This window comes from Tachysurus vachellii, chromosome 26, assembly GCF_030014155.1.
Source record: "Tachysurus vachellii isolate PV-2020 chromosome 26, HZAU_Pvac_v1, whole genome shotgun sequence".
In the NCBI taxonomy this organism is placed as follows: domain Eukaryota; kingdom Metazoa; phylum Chordata; class Actinopteri; order Siluriformes; family Bagridae; genus Tachysurus; species Tachysurus vachellii.
Genome location: NC_083485.1, coordinates 7822878 through 7843814, shown reverse-complemented (window position 1 = coordinate 7843814; position 20937 = coordinate 7822878). Strand labels below are relative to the sequence as shown.

Sequence of the window (20937 nt, the reverse complement as noted above, 5' to 3'; positions counted from 1 at the left end):
TTGAAATAATGAAATGAATTTAAAATAGTATCAAATTAATCTGTAAATCATGATACATGTTAAATCAAGGTACATGTTCACATCAGTAACATCAGAATGAAGGAAAAACTTGATTCCAGTTATTTATGACTCTGGTGTTGTTATTGGAGCCTGATAGCCTGGTTTGTGTACTGCAGATTATGTCTTTAAAGTTGAAATTTTACAGAGTGTATGAAAGGCAAAAAAAGACCCATGAACAAGCAATATTTTTCCAACTGTACAATTCCCATCACTGAGATCACATTTCTTCCCCATTCCAAGTAATGGAACATGGAGCTATCTATCCATCTGCCTGTCTGTCTAACTATCTTTATATATATATAGTCATGTGAAAAAAATTAAATATTAAGTTCTTTATTAAGAAATGTCTATATGTCAAGTTCCTATCGTGTTTTAGTTTGTACATGTAGATGATGTAATTGCTTGTAAACAACAAAAAAGTCACTTTGTTTTTAGTTATTAAACAAAAGAAATCAATAAAAACTGAGGACACCCTATGCACTAATAGCTAGTGTTTCCCTCTTTGATTGAAACAGCCTCAGTAAGATGTTTCTTGTAGCAATCTACCAGTTTCTGGCATCATTTGGAAGAAACTCCCCACTCCTCAATGAAGAATTCTTTCAGCTGTGTGTTTGAGGGGTTTCTTGCATGCAGTCTGTTTCAAATCACCACACAGGCTCTTAATAGGATTTAGATCTGGGCTTTGACTTGGCCATTCTCCAGGGAATTCTCCATTTTTTACTTTTCAGTCAGTCTTTGGTAGATTCACTGCTATGTTTTAGGTCATTGTCATGATGCGAGGTCCAGTTCCAATTCAGCTTTAATTTTTTTTTCTCTGTGGTCTTTGGCAAACTTCAGTCTTGCCCTCATGTTTTTTAGACAGCAAAGGTTTCCTCCTTGCACACCTCACATGATAATTAAAGTTGTGCAGTCTCTTTCTGATTGTAGATTCATGCACTTTGACATCAAATGTAGCAAGTGCCTGCTGTGGGTCCTGTGATGATATTTTACTTACTCCACTGTTTTAGCTTAACTAATCCTTTCTTTACTGTTTACTGGGACTATGTTAAAATTCTGAATTCTTTTAGAAACACAAGCCTTTAAGCAACTATTGCTATGAAGTCTGTATTCTGCTCTGCACTACAGTGGTGCAGTGGGTAGCACTGCTGCATCACAGAGCCAGGGTCACAGAGTCCGTCTTGAACTTATTGTCAGTGTCATTGTGTGTGTGTATGTATATATATATATATATATATGTGTGTATTTCATATAGATGAAATGGATATACAGTATGTTCATGGATATTTTGTCTGATTGCAGGCTACCCCGACAATCCATTTTTGCCATCCTGCTTGCTCTGTGAGAGAAGCTGATGTATTCCTTGCTTTCCCACACTTGCTTGGACCATGTACTGCATTAGTGCATTGTGGGGGCTGCTTGTGGATACAGCTCATCTGTCAGTTATTCATCTGCATTGTCAAAGAAAAACACAGGTCAAGATCACAGATTGTGCCATCTTCTGCAGAATTATTCTCAAGATTCTTATGAATATGATGAATTAAGTCATTTCCTTTCAAGGAGAGAGAAGCACCCATGCATGAGCAGTGCACATATAATAATCAGTATATTACTGAATACCAGTAGACCCAGTCATTGTATTTTGTTCGGTGGATCAAGATGAAGACATTCAGACACTCCAAACTCTTGAGGGGCCTCCAAACAGGACAATATGTTCCATATAAATATATAATAAATGAACAAAACTTCAAACTGTGTTACTGAACTGTAGTTTATGGACAATGACATGAAGGCTGTGATTCACTGGACCTGATAGGCCAGTATTTTTGAAGATCAAGTGAAAATGTATTATACTTGATTTAATGTATTCAGACATGTTTTAAGCTGTTCTTATCACATCTGTGGTGTAAATTACTGCTGCAACCTTTGCTGCTCTTGTGATGCTTCTGTGATCATACTGAGGTGTGTGATTTGCATTAAACACTGATATGGTGATGTATTGCTTCTCTAGCTAAACCTAACATATTATGGATGACAGAGGGAATATAGTTAAGCTTTGGCTCATATGGCTCAAAAAAAGTGTTTCCCATTTTCACTATTTTCAAATTTACTTTATATAGTGCATTTTGAAAACCATCAGTCTCCTTAATTTATTCAGATACTTTATAACATATCATTGCACTTTTCCAGCAGTTTACTTGCTTAATGGAAATTTGAGACAGAAGGAGTCTAATCTAACAAGCTTTTCATAGCTAGGACAAAGATTGATTAATTGGCTAATTTTTGAGTGTTCACATCACACTTACCTGACGTCATTTCACAGCATGGAGATGACAGCACACCAGGACAACAACCAGAAGCTAAACATCCCTCTGTACAGAATAACATTCATGACTTAATATGGTATTTAATATATTTATCCATGGTACTAAGAAATCTGAAATCGAAACAGTACATTGTACAACAAGACAGTATCTGAATATGCAGCACATTGTAATGTACAGCATGAAAGTGTAATGTATTTATTCCCTCTTTGTCTAAACAGACTGCTGACATTTCTGTTATTGCGGCCGGAAACAGTTCAAGTCTCGGACTATATTATTGTACGTTTTAAGGGTACAATAAAATACAAATCTAAAATACATCACAGGCATCTTTTAAGCATAAAACAACCCATCTTGGTCTCCTTAGAAAAGTGGTTAAGAGTTCTTTCTGTATGTTCCTTTAAGAACACTGTAAATTGTATTGCTGACGCAGTCAATATTGTGAATACACACACCATACAGTATGTAGTGACATGTTATTGTAGTTCTTAAATAAATCAAAATGGTTTTAAAACAGAACACTGGGTTTTTTAAAGAGGGCGCTAAACTGAGATTAATAAAGCTTTTTCCATGATTAGCTGTTTTGAAACATGATGTAGTTATCAGGACAGGTGAGACTTACACAGCAATTTGCTCACAAAAGACAAAAAAACAAAGATTGTCATGTCCTCTTAGACAACTGCATCGCTAAACTCCTCCCACTGTCTTTCTGTAGCTGCCCTCATCAGATATAAAACCCTGATACTTGTCTACAAAGCCAAAATTGGACTAGCGCCCACTTACCTCAAAGCATTTATCACACACTGCACTGCACCACCCATCACTCAGGGTACAAGTAAATACCTGCATCTAGACTCTTCTTAGCACTTTAATTTCAAAAAGTGTTATCTGTGTCATATTTCTATATTACCTCCCAACAGAGTTTATAGACTCGTACTTTTTAGTCCTTGAACTACTAAACCAGTATCAGTATGTATTTATTGATAGAGACTTCAAAAGTGCTATTATAAGTCTCTCTCGATAAGAAGGTCTGCAAATTGCCATAAGTGTAAAAATAAAGTAAATGTCAAGTATCATGCCAAGAAACTGAAAAGTCTTTCATCCTAATGACACTGACAAAGCACTGACACCTGAAACTAAATTCCATAAATGATAAGCCTCTCCTTATAGAAAGCTTTCCCTTTATTAATAATTATATGTTTATTATATAACGTACTTTTTAAATCTGTGTTATTAGACTTAGATTATGTCAGTATTCTTCCATACGATTGAGTGAATGAATTATTAACAGACACTAGAATCTATAATGTATTAGAATGAGCACATTAATATAAACATGTGTATTATAAAAGAAATAAATAATATAAACGAAAAGTAACTTTTATTAGGCCAATAAGAGGCCTGTTTTGGGAATGCTCATGTTCACAGTAGTGGTTAATGACTCATATGAAATTAAACAGTCAAGTCTTCACAAATTTGCAGTTTTTGATAAGTATTTATTTATTTATTTATTTATTTATTTATTTATTATACTTAGCACACTAGGTCTAAATCTTAGAATTTTATTAAGGCAGTTGTATAGTGTTTTACTATCAATGCTTTACTTGTGCTGTTGTGTTTTATCTCTGTATCAATGCATTCTGCTCATGAGCAGCTAAACACTGTCACAGTACTCTACACACAGAAACCCAGCAGTGCCCTGTCTAATATATCAGTCATGCCACAATAAAATCATTCATTTGTTAATTGTTATATTGAAAATTCTATCTGATTTGTTGATTAATGCCAGTCAACTGTGGGTTAATCAACACCTTCTGACTAGTTAGAATGAAACAGTGCTAATGTGCAACTGGTATTATAGCTACTTCGTATAAAAATGCATCCTATAACAAAAGTGCAGTTATTGAAACTGTATGTTCAATAATAGCTTAGCCCTCTGGTAGAGCATGTCAGCATTGACTACAAAACTCAAGATTAATTTGACCAAGGTTTAGTACAGTGAACAGAATATGCAATTAGTCACACTTTTTTTGTAATCATTTGTATTTTTTTGTTCCCCAAACAAATGTGGAAGAGAATTATAATTATCCCTAAATTGCTGCAAACTATTTACTACATCTGGCCCTGTGTTGTTACTCATGTTATCAAGACACTGGATGTTATTTTTCTCTAACAGCTATTTTAGTTCTCTTTTGCTATTTACATCATTTAGCAGACACTCATATCCAGAGTGACTTACATTTTTATTTCAGTTTATACACCTGAGCAATTCAGGGTTAAGGGCCTTGCTCAGGGGTCCTGCAGTGGCAACTTGGTGGACCTGGGATTCGAACCAATGACCTTCCACCTTAACCACTGAGTTACCACATCCAGCATTTTGCAACAAACCTAAGCAAAACTGGGTATTGAAATTCATGTGTATTGTGAAATGATATTTTTTGCCATAATCTGCTCCTAGTTAGCATCTATACTTGTACTTTAAGTTAAGAGTTATACAGCAATCTGTGACATGCTGCTGTTTTGTTTCATAGTATTGTTCTCAAGCTTGTACAGCTTTTCAGAGTAAATCAAAAGCAACACTACATTCCATTTACTCATTCTCAAGGTTGGTTTGAAGGATAATTAAATCAAGCTTGATTTCTCAATCAAGCTGGTGTGATGAGGATTGTAAATCATGGCTATTCCATTCGCATTTGCCAAATTTGATTGGGAATTATGTTTTTTGCTCTGATGTAATGGACAGAGGGTTTCTATATTGCTTGATTTAGTGCAAATGTTCATTCATTCATTCATTCATTTTCTACCGCTTATCCAAATTACCTCGGGTCACGGGGAGCCCCGTGCATCTCAGGCGTCATCGGGCATCAAGGCAGGATACACCCTGGACGGAGTGCCAACACATCACAGGGCACACACACTAGTGCAAATTTTAAAAAAAATTAAAGAAAAGTTTTGATGGTTTGATTTACTCCAAATGAACCAGGACATGGTGTAAGGCAAATAAAGGAAGCTTACAACTAAAAACCAAACTGCTACTGAGATTATATGACTCACTGTTAGATATAAAAATAGACAGTATTTTGTAGAGATAAAAACAGTAGCAGCTCCATTTTGAAGCAGATCTTTTTTTAACATAGCACAGCACATGTACTCATGTAAGCTTCATGCAATGTTGCTTAGAAATATAAACTTTAGAATGAAGGGAAAATATTATCTCACCAAAACTGGATAATTGAAACCTGGATCATCCAGGGTGGTGAGGGTAGTGTTATAGTGTGAGGATGGTTTCCTGGTACAATTTGGGTCTGTTAATACGAATCTTCACTTCAGAGTCTATTTGAGTATTGTTGCTGTTGATGTGCATCCCGTTATGGCTACAATTTACTATCTTCTAGAGGCTACTTCCAGGATGATAATGTACCATGTCACAAAAATTGGCTCAAATTATTTCATGTACGTGACAATGAGTTCACTGTCCTTCAGTGGCTTTCCTAATCAGAACTGAATCCAGTAGATTACCTTTGGGATGTGGAAGAGTGGAAGTTTTACAGCATGAAAGTGCTCCTGAAAAACCTGCAAGAATTATGTGACATCAACATGGACCATAATCTAAAAAGCAATCGTGGGATCCATACCATGAAATATTGAGGCTGTTTAAAGCAATGGGAGGACCTTCAGAACTACCAGTACACCACTGTTGTAGACTGAGACTCAACATCTCACTTATATGCTTTGTTAATTGTTTTGCATTAAGGTATTTCATAAACGATTCAACTGGAATTCAACTGGTTTAGAAAAGAATTAGCTGTAAAATGGAATGAAAAATCGAAATATTACTTACTGCTGGTTTGTTATTTATGTGTATTATCTCACAGCACTATTAAATTCTCAAATTTGATTATATATAGCGATATAGTGTTGAATTTCTCTGACAGTTCTCTGACAGTGCTTGTTGCTATTTAAATCACAGGTTTATAATGAACCTGCTTGAGCTAATGGTATCATTTCTATAGTAACAGGAACCTAGTGGACGCAACACAATAATAAAGGTTAATAATAAACAGATGAAAGGAAAAAAGAGTCTAGTGATGGAGTGACTATTTATATGTTGTTGCTGTAACATGCTGTAAGTGGTAACAGCAAATAATTTGTTTGTAATTTCGGTTTATGTTTGCTTATGGATTAAGTTAATCACGCACCTTGCACACCTTTTGCTAACAGCACACAGCGGCAACCATCATAAACAGAGCTAAATAAAGAAAAAAAGAAGTCTAAAAAGTTATTTTGTTGTTATGGTTTTTAAATGTTGTTTTCATCTTTGCATTGGACTGCATAACACCACACTATGGATGTTGCATGGCTCATCGTGATGATTTTTTTTTGTTATTTATTTATTTATTTTTTTAACAAATTTCACATTATATGAGAAAAAAAACAATATTCAAAATAAAGAATGTACTGTAACAAATCTAACTCCTCTGCACGTTTTTCTTGCTTGTAGTCTACTGTGATCCATGATCTCTGCCTTCATGGCCATCTGCTTTTCAGGCTGATTGTGAAGCTGTCTGATCTGACTCCGTTCTCTCAGTCGGCTCCTGCATATGCGCTTCCAGCTGACAGTCTATCACATTTAATGGGCATCTCATGCCTGCAGCATTCACGTACACACACACACACACCCCTTCTCATTTGTTCTGTCTGTCATCACACATCCAAAAAAGGATCTTATAGAGTTGGGAGTATGACTGTAGCTACTGTAATTAGTTTATTTAATAAACCTTTATGCTATTACATTAAAATGAGATTATGCCATGGCCCTATAAATGTAATATCTCAGCAGATTTTTTAAATATATATTAAACAACCAAATGAACACCTCACAACCACACACCTATGGTTCTACCCCAAAATGTTATCACAGAGTTAAAAGCACACATTTGTTCACATTGTCTTTGAATGCTGTAGCTTTACAATGTCAGTTCACTAAGAGGCCTGTAAACTAACCTGTTTTTTGCATGAACATGACCCTGTACACAAAACAAGCTCAATGAAGACACGGTTTGCCATAAGCTGGAGTTTAAGAATTCAATTTACCTGCACAGATCCCTTACCTCAACTGCAATGAACACCTTTTATGCACCTGACTGGGTGTCAGACCTCCTCACTTAATTTCAGTGCCGTATATCACTAACGCTTTTGTGGCTCTTGTGGCATAAACCTCCACAGGCACGCTCCAAAATCTAGTGGAAAGTCTTCAAAAAAAGTGGTAGTTATGGTAACAGCAAAGAGAAAAAAATAATCTGGAATGAGATTTTCAACAAGCATGGCTGTGATGGTCATAAGTCCACAGCCATAAAGTGCATATTAAGAACAATATGCAGCAGGTGGGCTGCAGTGTACAAAATATTATAGCTGAGAGGATCTAAAAGATAAATGGCATATAAAAGACGATATAAATGACAACAGGTGGGATTATTTTCTCTTTTTTTAATCATCTTTATCAGGCCAATATTTCAAGAGAGGTTTGTAGGCATATGACGTGGCGTACATGTTTAAATACAAATTGGTGGTTCATGCACACAAATCCCCCCACCTAAAAAAAACTTGGAGATTCATCTAAAATTAGCATGCTAAGTAGAGTTAACATTAGCAAGGACGGTCATGACATTCAGACATTTAAACATGTAACTTCTCATAATGATTTATGAGGATGGAACGTTTGGGGCATGTCTAAAAAAATTGTTATTAGACTATGGATAAAATGTGTAAAGTGTAAAGTTTGATATCAGCGCCACCTGCTGGTCGAGATCAAACATACAGCCATGTTTAAATTAGATCTTATGCTTATCCCTATATAATCCCAGTATCTAATTTTTGTTTCTCCTAGTATTTCAGTGAGAAATACTTAAACTAAAATAAATAAATAAATAAAGTTTTTTTTTTTTTTTTTAACATCATTAATAAACTGGTGGGGGGCACGGTGGCTTAGTGGTTAGCACGTTCGCCTCACACCTCCAGGGTCGGGGTTCGATTCCCGCCTCCACCTTGTGTGTGTGGAGTTTGCATGTTCTCCCTGTGCCTCGGGGGGTTCCTCCGGGTACTCCGGTTTCCTCCCCGGTCCAAAGACATGCATGGTAGGTTGATTGGCATCTCTGGAAAATTGCCCCTAGTCTGTGATTGCGTGAGTGAATGAGTGTGTGCCCTGCGATGGGTTGGCACTCCGTCCAGGGTGAATCCTGCCTTGATGCCCGATGACGCCTGAGATAGGCACAGGCTCCCCGTGACCCGAAGTAGTTCGGATAAGCGGTAGAAGATGAATGAATGAATGAATATTTTATTATTAAAACAACTCTTACTTGCGCTCACACATTTTCTCATCTCACACGCTTTTTAAAAATGTCCCGCCTCCTGTGCTATGATTGGTTAGCTGTCCAGAGCCAAATCAATGGACTGATTGTGAGTTTGAATAAACTAGCCAATCACATGGGTTCGTAAGAATACGGGTGGGAAAGTAAGGCGTGTGCTCTAAACTTCCTTCCGCCCTGCTAGCGGACTCTACGGTTTATAGATCAGCAGGGTACCGCTGCGGAGTAGGGGGTGTGTTTGTTTGTTTTATGGTTTTGTCAATGAAAGGACTGTATATTAACCTGGTTACATAAATTTAGCAGGTCCTATTCGTTGTTAGCTCCGTTAATACTTCATACTGTAGATGGAATAAGTTGTCATGGTATCCAAAATATATAAGGGTTGCATTGCAGCTAGTTAGCAATGCTAGGCTAGGCTAGGCTAGGCAAGCTTGGACACTTAGTCATATCACATCAGTAACACAACGTTAGTCATTAGGTACAGAAGTATCGGCTCTTTTACTAACACTGGTTACTGTTTCTGCCAGCTGGTTAACTAGCTAGCTAGCAACCTCACTAACAATTGGATTCTCCTGGAAATGGTAAGTCGCTAGTTAGCTGGCTAACTATGGGTTTCTATGGTCAGTGTACTTGCTATGCTTTTCTGTAGAACTAGTTCTGTTATGTTAGTAAGGAAGTTATGATGATTCCACACCGGAAGGGTTTTATTAGATATTTTATTAGCTTTGTCATATTCATGTCCGTCGACGTTGTATTTTTTGGGTCTGGTGTCAGTCCTTAACTGACAGTTAGCTTTGCTGTGTTGTTAACATTGGTGTTTAATTGGAACAAAAAATAAACAACCACCACAAAAATGATTGATTTAAAATTCGCCGTATTATTTATTATTGATAAACTGTCGCCTGTTTTAGTTCAGAACAAAAAAGCACACTTAAGCCAGGCCTTAAAGATTTGTTGAGTAGTTTTAGGCTTTGATGGTCTGTATGATGGGAGTCATTTATTATTCCTGTATTGTAGTGTCGGTGTTGTTGTTTACTGTGTCTCATGGGTCATAGTTTCCCATTTGAGGAAGCACAGTAACAGAGACACTTTTCACAATTTCATATTTAAGATGATTACAGTTTGTCAGCAATTTGGTCAACTTCAGCTGAACTAACTGGTGCTGTTCTGTAATGAGGAAATGCCCAGAAGTGTTCAGTCAGAGTATAAAGTATAGTTCAGGTAGTTCACCGGTCGGTGGACACTTCACTGCAGATGTGTTTCTGTCTTTACTTCATGCAGATGTTTTGCTTCTATTTTAACAAGTCTTTCAGTCTACACCAGCTGCTTTAGAGGCTCAGAAATCCCAAGTTTGCATGTTTTTTTTGGTCTGTTTTTATAGAAAGGTATATGTACAGTAGTGATGCTAATCAATACACAGAAATAAAAAAAAAAATGACTGTGTTGTTCACTGTTTCACTGCTGGTGTGGATTCAGGGATAAAGGCATTGCAGGCAAATTAAAAACACCCAACCAGGCATAAATTGGTGGTCTGTTCTAATATATGCTGTATTAGAGTTCAGTGTTTGTTAGAGCAATTTATATTAAAAGATTCCAATTATTTAGTACCTCTTTTATGGGAGAATTGTATATTTCTTAGATTAAATTTAGGATTAAATACCTTTTTGATTTATCTGAACTAATTAAAGAGACATGCCAGACTTGCTGCATGGCAATGGTATAAATGGTTTCTTTAGCATCAGTTTGATGAAGGATTGTAAGGAGTGTCAAAACACAAGACTGAGAACTGTTATATCCAGCTTTTTGGGTCTTGTCAGTCAGTTTTGCTGTCGGATTAACTTGACCTTATCAGCCATCCTTCATGTTTTCAGGTAGTCGCCCTCATGTGCCCATGGAGAAGGAGGCCTTCGAGGGATGGCTGGAGTCGGTCTCCACCTCCTTCTTGGCACTGAATGACCAGCAGCGCAATCAGCTGCTGGACCACCTGATCTCTCTGAGTGGTGCTGCTCAACTCCGGCACCTTTCCAATGGACTGGAGGTTCTGCTGAAGCGTGATTTCCTGCGCCTCCTACCCCTGGAGCTGGCCTTCTACCTGCTGCGCTGGCTTGACCCACAGACTTTGCTGACTTGCTGCCTGGTGTGCAAGCAATGGAACAAAGTAGTCAACACCTGCACAGAAGTGTGGCAAGGTGTGTGCAGTGACCTTGGCTGGCGAATCGATGACTCTATCCAGGATGCTGGCCACTGGAAACGCGTCTACCTGAAGGCCCAGCGTCGCATGAAACAGCTGAGAGAGGAGGATGCGTTCGAGACAAGCTCCTTGATTGGCCACAGCGCTCGGGTGTATGCCTTATACTACAAAGATGGCCTCCTCTGCACAGGTGTGAATTTATTCAGTCTAGGAATTGAGTCTTGCATCTGTTTTTTAGGCTTAAGGCAGAACCATTTGATTTTAGCTAGCTGTGGTAAATATGCAATGAGTCATTAACTATAAATCAGAAGCAAAATGAAATTCCTCCATATTTATCCCAGAAGTAATTAAGACGTGTTTCCACTGCTTGTGCCTTTAGTCTTGTGTCTTGAGTTACAAGAATAATGTAGTTAGAACTATTAGACTACTTTTATCAGCTACAATCTGTAACAAAACACACCCGGTAACAGTTAAGTAGTTAATCTGTAATCCCATGTGCCAAGATCTATAGCCATGGATGCAATTTAACCTAGCTTGCATTTTAACCCTTTTAACCCTTTTCTTAGCTAAAGGAGTGGTCTGATCAAGCATGAATAATAGTTTACAGTGGAAAGGATGCAGGAAGTGAGAGACTTGTTTGTGATAGCTACTTTTCTTCTATGCTGACATCTAGGCGAACTACAGTATACCTTCAGAAGAACAATCAAAAACAAGAAAGTGGACCTGTGATTTCATTGGTTGGTAAAAAAAAAAAAAAAACAGACGGAGGTGCTAGCTAGAGGACATATTAGACTTTTGTGTTGCTATTGTTCAAGTGCTTAGTACGGATAAGGTAAAAACACCTTGCAGATACTGTGTAATATATTCACTGACCACTTTATTAGGAACATCCACAATCATCATTAGTGCAATGCATAAAATCATGCAGATACACAACAGCCTCTAGAGATTGGTGTGAAAACAAAGACCGTCCATTGAGTGGCAATTCTGCATTCTGAAATGGCCTGTAGAAGTGAGAGGTCAAATGAGAATACCCAGACAGGAAGGCTATTGTAACACCCAACTGCATCAGGTCTCACTGGATGTTTTTGTTTTTCACAACTTTGAGGCTTAACCCCTACAGACAGCTGTGTATGAAAATCCTAGTTCCAAGGCAACATGGCACACTTATTTCTTACTTATTCACTCAAATATTTTGACGTGACATGACGTACGGCTAACCTACACCGTAGCAACTGGTGATGTTGATCCAAGTTGGGATAACTACTGGAGTGGACAAGGTGTTGGACTACTGATCGGAAGGTTGAGAGTTCAAATCCCACGTCCACCAAGCTGCCACTGTTGGGCCCCTGAGAAAGGCCCTTAACCCACAAATGCTCAGTTGAATAAAATGATAATTAAGTTGCTCTGGATAAGGGTGACTGCTACATGTTTGAAAGGGAAACTGTTGCTCTTGTAGGGCTACAGGTAGAAATGTTGAGATTCCAATAAGTGAAAACTTGATTTTACCAGTTATTACTATTATCGGTAGCGTTTGTTTAACTTACTATTTGAACGTTCAGAGTGACCTGCTGCAGATGTTTCATTAACACTCTGTACTTGTCCTTCAGGCTCCGATGACCTGTCAGCTAAACTGTGGGATGTCCGTACTGGCCAGTGTATCTACGGCATCCAGACACACACCTGTGCGGCTGTGAAGTTTGATGAGCAAAAACTAGTGACTGGGTCTTTTGATAACACAATTGCATGCTGGGAATGGAGCACAGGCGCCAAGATCCAGCAGTTCCGTGGACACACTGGTGCAGGTTTGTGTCCTGCAGCAACATTGCAGTGTCACCATTGTACACCGTTGCAGTAGAAATGATGAAGACCTACAGATCTAGATGTCATTAACATACATGCCGTGGTTTTTCAGTCTGCCCAGGTGATAGATAATTAGACATACATAATGTCATACCACGCTGACTGTAATAATGTCTTTTTGCCAATCAACTCATTTTTAATAGTAAAAAAAGTAAGTAGTAAAAACACACTGACTTATTTTCAGCTTATTTTTCCCCTCCTGCTAGATTTGCATTGATTGTGAGCTTGTAATTGAGGGATGACCCACTGTGTCCAGAAGTGATACAGCACAAATTAGCACATTGTGTAACTTGTATACGCTTGTGCACATGTGTACAAGTTACACTCTCACCAGGTTTTCACAATTTTGCAATCACAGATTCTGTGATATTCAGAGGACCTTGCTATGTTTTCAAATTCATTTTCCAAAGATTTGGCCAAGTTGCGTCTTGTGTTCATCATAACGCACATTTAGCCAAAGTACAGAAATACAAAGTAGTAACTAACTACAGCTCTCATAGAAAGTACTTACATATGTGTCTTCACTGGTAGGGGTTTAAGAGAAGAATCCTGAACTTGAAATTTTACTAATTCAACTCCAAAATGCATCACAAACAAATAAAAAATAAAAAGCTGTTTTGCATTTTTAACTGCAATAAACACAAAAAAGGCTTATTATATTATTGGTTTAATTGTTTGTTGATAAATTATAGTTTGATGGAAAAGAAGGGAGTTACTGTGTGTGTGTTTTGCAATAGGAAAGACTAGTTACATTGGATAATGTTCTTAAACTCTCCATCACTGTACATGATGTTTTTTGCTTCATTTTAAGGCAGTCAGCAGAAGGCAATTGCCTCGTTTGCTTTTGGTTTCTTTTTTTTTGTAGGCTACTGTTCTAAATAATCAAATGATCAGTAAACTGTGACAGATAAGCAACTGGTAAGCCGAGATTAGGTTAGAATGAAGCTTGTGGCTCCGTGATTGTGCAGTTGTTTGTGGCGGAGAACGATATTTTTATTTAAGGACGTTTTTTTTTCCTCTCAGTGTTCAGCGTAGACTACAATGATGAGTTGGACACGCTGGTCAGCGGTTCTGCAGACTTTACTGTCAAAGTGTGGGCTCTGTCAGCTGGAGCATGTCTCAACACACTCACTGGGCACACTGAGTGGGTCACTAAGGCAAGTGTTACTTTTTGAGAACATTTTTCCACCAACAAAGTGCTGCTCTCGAGCTGGATCGTTTCTATGCTTTTTCACAACAAGCCAGCTAACTTTTGGCCTCGAAAAGAGGTTTGTTTTAAGCATCAAAACACTGCTGGTCTAAAGCTATAATCATTGCATAATAGTGTGTAGCAGCACACTTGGTTATGATTATATTATTACGATTCTCTGAAATATTTTAAACCTCCATATGAAGAAAAATAAAAACTGAAATGACTCAGACTCATAAATTCTCTCCAGATTTTTACTGAAACATAATGTGCCCTGGGGCAGAAATAGTCAGCAAAAGTCTGATTTTCTAAGGTATTGTTTGACAGTTAATGAAGAGTTCGTATTGTCATGTAACTGTATAACCTATCGTACATGTTTGTTACAATCTGCAGCTATTAAGCTATTGGCTTAAGTACTGATCTTGATTAAAGGGTCCTCATGAAAGTATTCTTGTTATTATTATTTTTTTATTTATTTTTTTTACACAAAATATGTTCAGGGCTACAGGAAAATTGGTAAAGCATTCCAAATCAGTAAGAATACAGTAGCAAAAGTGGTTTAGAATTTTAAAAGGGATGGATTTGACACCTCGAGACAAGCATTTTGTGCGCTTGAGTTGAAGAACATTTGTCATACAAGTTCAGCACAGTTAGGTAAAGCTGTAGAAAGCTTAACGTGGGTGACTGTTTCACATGACATGACATTGCCCATGCTTCAGAGGCCACCGCTAATGCCCATGCAAAAGAAAGCCTGTTTAACATCAGGGCCCATGTTGACAATGGTGAAGTGTATTGGGATACTATACTTTGGATTGATGAGACAAAGGTAACTGGTTTTGAAACTGATGGCATTTAAACTGTATGGCATCACAAGAGCAAAGAGTGCAAAAAATAACACAGCCCCCGTTTTTGTTCCTAGGCAACTGTCTGATGATAACAAATGTCTGACTGGTGGTGTTTAAAGTGCTGTTTATAGAATAATGCCTTCAGTCATTTATTACGCTAACATGTTTAAAGATATGAACGTTTCTTTCTCCCTGATTTAGGTTCTCCTTCAGAAAAGCCAAGTGGAGTCCATGATGCACAGTCCTGGTGACTACATCTTACTGAGCTCGGATAAATATGAAATCAAGGTAATCTAAAGAAGATTTTAAACTTGAGATGTCTGGGAATTCTTACAGTGGCTCCACCTACAAATACTGCATATATATTAACAGATAACATTTAATAACAAAATGTACAAATATATTTGCAATATCAACTTTATCCAGAGTAAAAACAATAAAAGAAATATATTTTCAGGATGCATTAATATGCAGAAATAGATACACACAATCTACATAAATATGGGTGGGTATTGTAAATGTGCATGGTACTACATGAGCATTAAATACAATGTGGATGTGTAAATATTCTAACATGACCGTAGAAAGGACACTGGTAGCCCTGTCTGTGTACCCCAAACAGGTGTGGCCTATAGGGCGAGAGATCAACTGTAAGTGCTTGAAGACTCTGTCTGTGTCTGAGGATCGCAGTGTGTGTCTGCAGCCCCGTCTACAGTTCGACGGTCGCTACATCGTCTGCAGTTCAGACCTCGGCGTCTACCAGTGGGACTTTGCCAGCTTTGATGTGCTAAGGTAAACGCTTTAGTGCCTTTTAAACAACCTGGATTCTTTGTGTCAACCGTGAATCAGAAAGTACTAGAGAACTGACCTGAAACTTGAATGCATATACAGTCCCTGACAAAAGTCTTGTCGCTTATCTATTTTGTAGAAACACCTGCTATTAACCTGACTTTTAATTAATCAATTGGTGTTAGAAATAGCTCATATGAAAAGGTAAAACCCTCCTAAATGATGTTTAATGCACTGAAATAAATTAGTTTCAATCATTTAATCAAGACAGAAAGGTCAAATTTTAGCAAGACAAAAGTTTTGTCGCCTATACAGAAATTGAACAAATTTACTGCAAATACAAAAATATGTCAGCAAATTAAGTAGTGGTGCTGTGAGATCCAAATTTAATATCTTGTATGACTTCCATGAGCTTGAAGGACTGCATCCATGCGGTTTGGCAAGGATTCATACAATTTATTGATGAAGTCATCAGGAATAGCAAAGAAAGCAGTCTTGCATGCATCCCAGAGTTCATCAATATTCTTTGGTTTCGTCTTCCATGCTTCCTCCTTCATTCTACCCCTCATATGCTCAATGATGTTCATGTCTGGTGACTGGGCTGGCCAATCCTGGAGCATCTTGATCTTCTTCGCCTTGAGGAACTTTGATGTGGAGATGGAAGTATGCGATGGAGCACCATCCTGCTGCAGAATTTGGCCTCTTATGGTTGGGAATATAAGAGGTAGCCAAGATTTCTTGGTATTTTAGACTATTGATGTTGCCTTCCACCCTGCAGATCTCTCGCACACCCCCATACTGGATGCAACCCCAGACCATGAGTTTTCCGCCAACAAACTTCACTGTTTTCTGGGTGAATCTCGGATCCATGCAGGCTCCAGTAGGTCTCCTGCAATATATGCGGCGACTGTGGTGTAATTCAACAGAAGATTCATCTGAAAAATCTACCTTCTGCCACTTTTCCAGCGTCCATCCTTTTAGCAGGCTGTGGGCCTTGGCAAATGCCACACGGTTTTTCAGTTGTCTTTTGTTTAGTGCTGGCTTCTGGGCACTGATTCGACCATGGAGGCCATTTCGAGACAGAATCCGACAAAGTGTTCTGGTTGACACAGGGACTTCAGGTGACCAGGTCTCATGGAGCTCTGCTGCAGTAGAAAATGGGCTGGCCTTGGAGTTTTGAGCCAACAAACGGTCCTCTCGAGCAGTTGTCTTGCCTGGTCTGCCTGACCTGGGCTTGACCAAAACGTCTCCACTCTCTTCAAATCTTTTTTTATCCTCTGTACTTGACGCTGAGATACATTGAAGGTGTCTGCCACATCAGCAGTGGATCTGGTCTTCAGCCTCTTGATAATCAAAACTTTAGTCTCAGGGTGAATCTAGTTGCAGTTGATGTGAAGGTCTAGTGTACTGGGGTTCTTTTTATACACACCTGAGACCTAATTGATCCATTATTAGTCACAGGTGAAGCTCATATGACAAGGCAACAACACTTATGTCTTTGCAAAAATTGACTCAATGGGCTTTACCAAGCTGTGAATATTAGAATACTTTTTGACAGTTTCGTTTTGCACTGAAACATTATTACAAAAACTGTTGGGATTAAAATGAGCCATTTCTTGTAAAAAAAAAAAAAATCTTGATTTAGAAATATATTTCAGCGGCACTTCAGGTCAATTTGTACACAAGCGACAAGACTTTTGTTGAATTCAATTTTATTTAAAGGTGGGGTCTCTGTTGTTTGAAAGCCAATGTTGTCACTTGAAATCACCAAAACAAACACGCCCCACCCCTGTTTTGATAGCTCCGCCCCACACTTACACCAGACAAGTATTATGGCGGAACCTGTAGGGGCAGCTGACCGAGGGTATATTGTTATCAATAAATGAACTCAATGAGTAATACTATGGTAATTCAAATGTGGTTTTACCGTGTGTGTTGTACCGTGTAAGGTTTATCTCCGTTTCACACGGAAGACGTTCAATTCTCTCCAGCGCTGGAAAGCTGATTCTATATTAACACGGGTCCTACTTCTTGCCTTAGCGTACTGTAAGCCTTTCTTTGCTTTCTTTCTTTCTTTTTTATCCGCCATGTCAATGTTAAAACCGCTTTCTGCTAATGTCACACATGCTCACTGAACACTCTCACCTCCCATATTGACAAGACATGCCCGTTTTTTGCTCATTGGCTACACATTAGTTTTGTTTTTGTTTTGTTTGGCGGCCCAACGTAGTTTTCTGAAGCATTTTTCAAACAACAGAGGCCTATATTTATTTTTTAATAAATACATCCAATCTTTCTAAAATAAGAGATAAGATGTGTGTAATTAATGTCCTTTTCTCTATGTTGTTTATGTAGCAGTAATGACGAGTAATATTCCACAGTGTGATTGTATGACTGGAAAAAAAACTTTATAAATACAAATCACAAAATAATAATATACCATAATTCCCTCCAATAGCCACAAAATAAAGTATGTGGCAATCTGTGTGTTGAACTGCATTCACATTATTGTGTTGTTATTTAATGTTACTATAAAAACATTATTGTTTTTTGTTTGCTTACGCCCAGGTATGATTTTTCTAGCATTTCTCACCCTAACATTTTCCAGTGTGTAATATATCCTTCATGCTCCTCACAGAGTTATCAAACCACAGCAAGACCCAGCCAGTCCCTCTCTTCTCAGCTTTGGTGAGGTGTTTGCTCTGCTGTTTGACAACCACCACTTGTATGTAATGGACCTGAGGACTGAAGCGATTACAGGCCGCTGGCCACTGCCAGCCTACCGCAAATCCAAAAGAGGCTCCAGTTTCCTGCCAGGCATCACCTCGTGGCTCAATGGCTTTGATGGCAAGAATGATGCAGGCCTGGTGTTTGCCACTAGCATGCCTGATCATAGCATTCATCTGGTTCTGTGGAAGGAGAACGGCTAAAGTGCTAAACAAGAATGAGCCAGCTTTATTGACAACAGGGACGCTAAACAAAAAAGGGTGCTCTTGATTTCAAAAACCTGCAGCTTAGATATTGCATGGACCAAAGTCTTTATTTCTTCTCAGTTTCAGCTGTTTGCTTTTAGGTTCAAAAACAACATTTTTTTTTTCAGTTGATCAAGTAAAGAAAATGTTCCTGCACATTTTGGCATTTATTTTGAAGTGCGGTATGCAGATAGCAAGTAGTTCCTTGAAGATGCTGGTTGGGTCGAACCTGTTTTTTCTGTTTGTTACAAAAAAGTGAAAGTAACTGTGAATCGAGCACTTGACTGAACAGTAACGTCCTGCTGCAGCACAATCATCCAAATTCATGAAAACATGAAATTCTAAAATTCTGTGTCTTTTGTAATTTATTTGAACCCAGAGTATTTAGTTGATTGTACTAAATTTGGGTTCAGAATACAGGATAAGAAGATTGCCTTAATTTCTTGGTTTCCTTTTAAGAAGGAAGAATTTTGCAGATGGCATGTCACATGTATGGTGTACATTTTCTATGTGATAAACTGCAACTGCAAGCCATTAAGTTTTACTAATATTGACCCGTCAACTTTCACTTGAAATTAGTCATGTGCCTTTTCCTTTTAACACTTAAATGCCTGCAGGTATGTTATGAAAGTTGTTGAAGTTAATTAGTACAATATTTACTGGATTAAATTCAGTATGAAAGGTATATTTATTTTTAACTTTATTTGGATTATTTTTAACCCGTATGTACTCTTACTGTTCTGCAGTGGATAATTTGCTTAAAAATGCACCCCGTGAATCTCATTTTTTCTTTTAAACTTCATTTAAAGTCTAATTAACTTCATGAGAAGCTTAATGTTATTTTAAATGGAATCCTTTAGTTCTACAGGACCCATAGATGTACAGAGGAATTCTCACTTTTTTAACTTGTATCAAAGTACATGGACAAACTTTAATCTAAAACACTTCTGTCTTTTGATAGCTGTTCTATAGTCAGGCTTGATAGTTGGGCTCAGTATTGCTAGTCTTCTTAGAACATCAGGGGAAGCCTTTTTGCTTTTAGGGCATTACCAATGGAACCTTGGCTATAACCTCCACAATGCATGGTTTTTCACATCCCATATTTAAAATATAGACCTCACTGTAACATTCAATCAGGCCACTGTAGACCATAATGCCATCAATTCACATTCAGCGCATTTTCTGGTTTGTTGGTTGTATATAATATGCTGTCTTTCAAATAAATGGAAATAGCTAAGAGACAATGCTGTTTTTCCCCTTACTACTCAAAAGAATTTTGAATATGCAATAAGTGAGTATTTTCCATCTGACTCTAGGGCTTTGATCTGGTTTATGCACAGAATTTCCATTAACATGCCAGTGTTAACATTTACGATTTACGGCATTTGGCAGACGCACTTTTCCAGAGCAACTCACATTTTATGACTCATTTATAAACCTGAGCAATTGAAGGTTAAATGTCCTTGCTCAGGGGCCCAGCATTGGCAGCTTGGTGGACCTGGGATTCAAACTCTCAACTTTCTGATTGGTAGTCCAACATCTGAACCACTAGACTACTACCACATCTTCACAATCACACACTTATGTACCACTTATTCTCTACTGTCTAGTGCCTTTAGACTGAAAAATACAACAAATTAAATAACCCAAAGTGTGAAGCAAAAGGCATTTTTTGTGATTAGTCCTATTTTGCCTATTTTACAACTACACTGTAGCTGCTAATTACATAAGTGTAATTACATTATCCCAACCAGTCTGGCTTTAAATCAGCAGATTACACAGAGACTGCCCTTTTGTGTAATTGCATGCTGCTAGATCAGCCAAGCTGTCATCTGTCCTCATTCTCCATGACCTTTCAGCCGCATTTGATAGTCAACCAGACTCTTGTCCAAACTCAAAAGCCTTGGAATTGGCTGATCAGCATGAGAATATTTTGCTTCCTGCCTGGAAGGTCGCTCATATAAGGTAACATAGAGCGGAGTGACATCTGCTCCACTCAGCCTCTTCACTGGTGTCCCACAGGGCTCAGTACTTGGTCCTCTCCTTTTGGTTCTCTTACCACTGCAATGCTGATGACCCTCAACTTTTATTCTTCTTCCCACCCTCAGATACCACGGCTACTGTTTAGATCTCAGCATGTCTGGGGTACATATTGTGAATGGCAGCTCATCAGTTGAAACTCAATCCCACAAAAAGTGAACTGCTGAACATCCCAGGTAATTCATCCCCAGGTCAGAATCTTGCATTTTTCCGTACACAACGATCTGATCTCCCCTTTGCTCACAGATCGCAACCTTGGGGTAACCATGGACAACCATTATCCTTTTCCTCACATGTTGCTA

At 38.2% G+C, this 20937-nt stretch overlaps 2 protein-coding genes across 3 annotated transcripts in view; both read left to right on the top strand.

The window, feature by feature from the left end:
• The window catches only part of ncs1a (neuronal calcium sensor 1a), a 40140-nt gene extending 36821 nt beyond the window's left edge, over positions 1–3319 (top strand). Inside the window, exon 8 of the mRNA XM_060863598.1 lies at positions 1360–3319. The gene's annotated coding sequence lies outside the window, so the exon portion shown is untranslated. The remainder of the gene's footprint in view (positions 1–1359) is intronic.
• Positions 3320–8917: 5598 nt separating this feature from the next.
• On the top strand, positions 8918–19839 carry fbxw2 (F-box and WD repeat domain containing 2). 2 transcript variants are annotated; one of them, XM_060863138.1, is made up of 7 exons: positions 8918–8978; positions 10618–11127; positions 12548–12742; positions 13824–13957; positions 15036–15122; positions 15457–15626; positions 18262–19839. In XM_060863138.1, exons 2-7 carry the CDS (start codon positions 10638–10640, stop codon positions 18551–18553), a joined length of 1368 nt encoding a protein of 455 aa, XP_060719121.1. In that variant the 5' UTR covers positions 8918–8978; positions 10618–10637; the 3' UTR covers positions 18554–19839. The 2 variants fall into 2 exon arrangements, with proteins under 2 accessions (XP_060719121.1, XP_060719119.1); XM_060863136.1 differs by having other exon boundaries at positions 8926–9327.
• The last annotated feature ends 1098 nt before the right edge of the window (positions 19840–20937 follow it).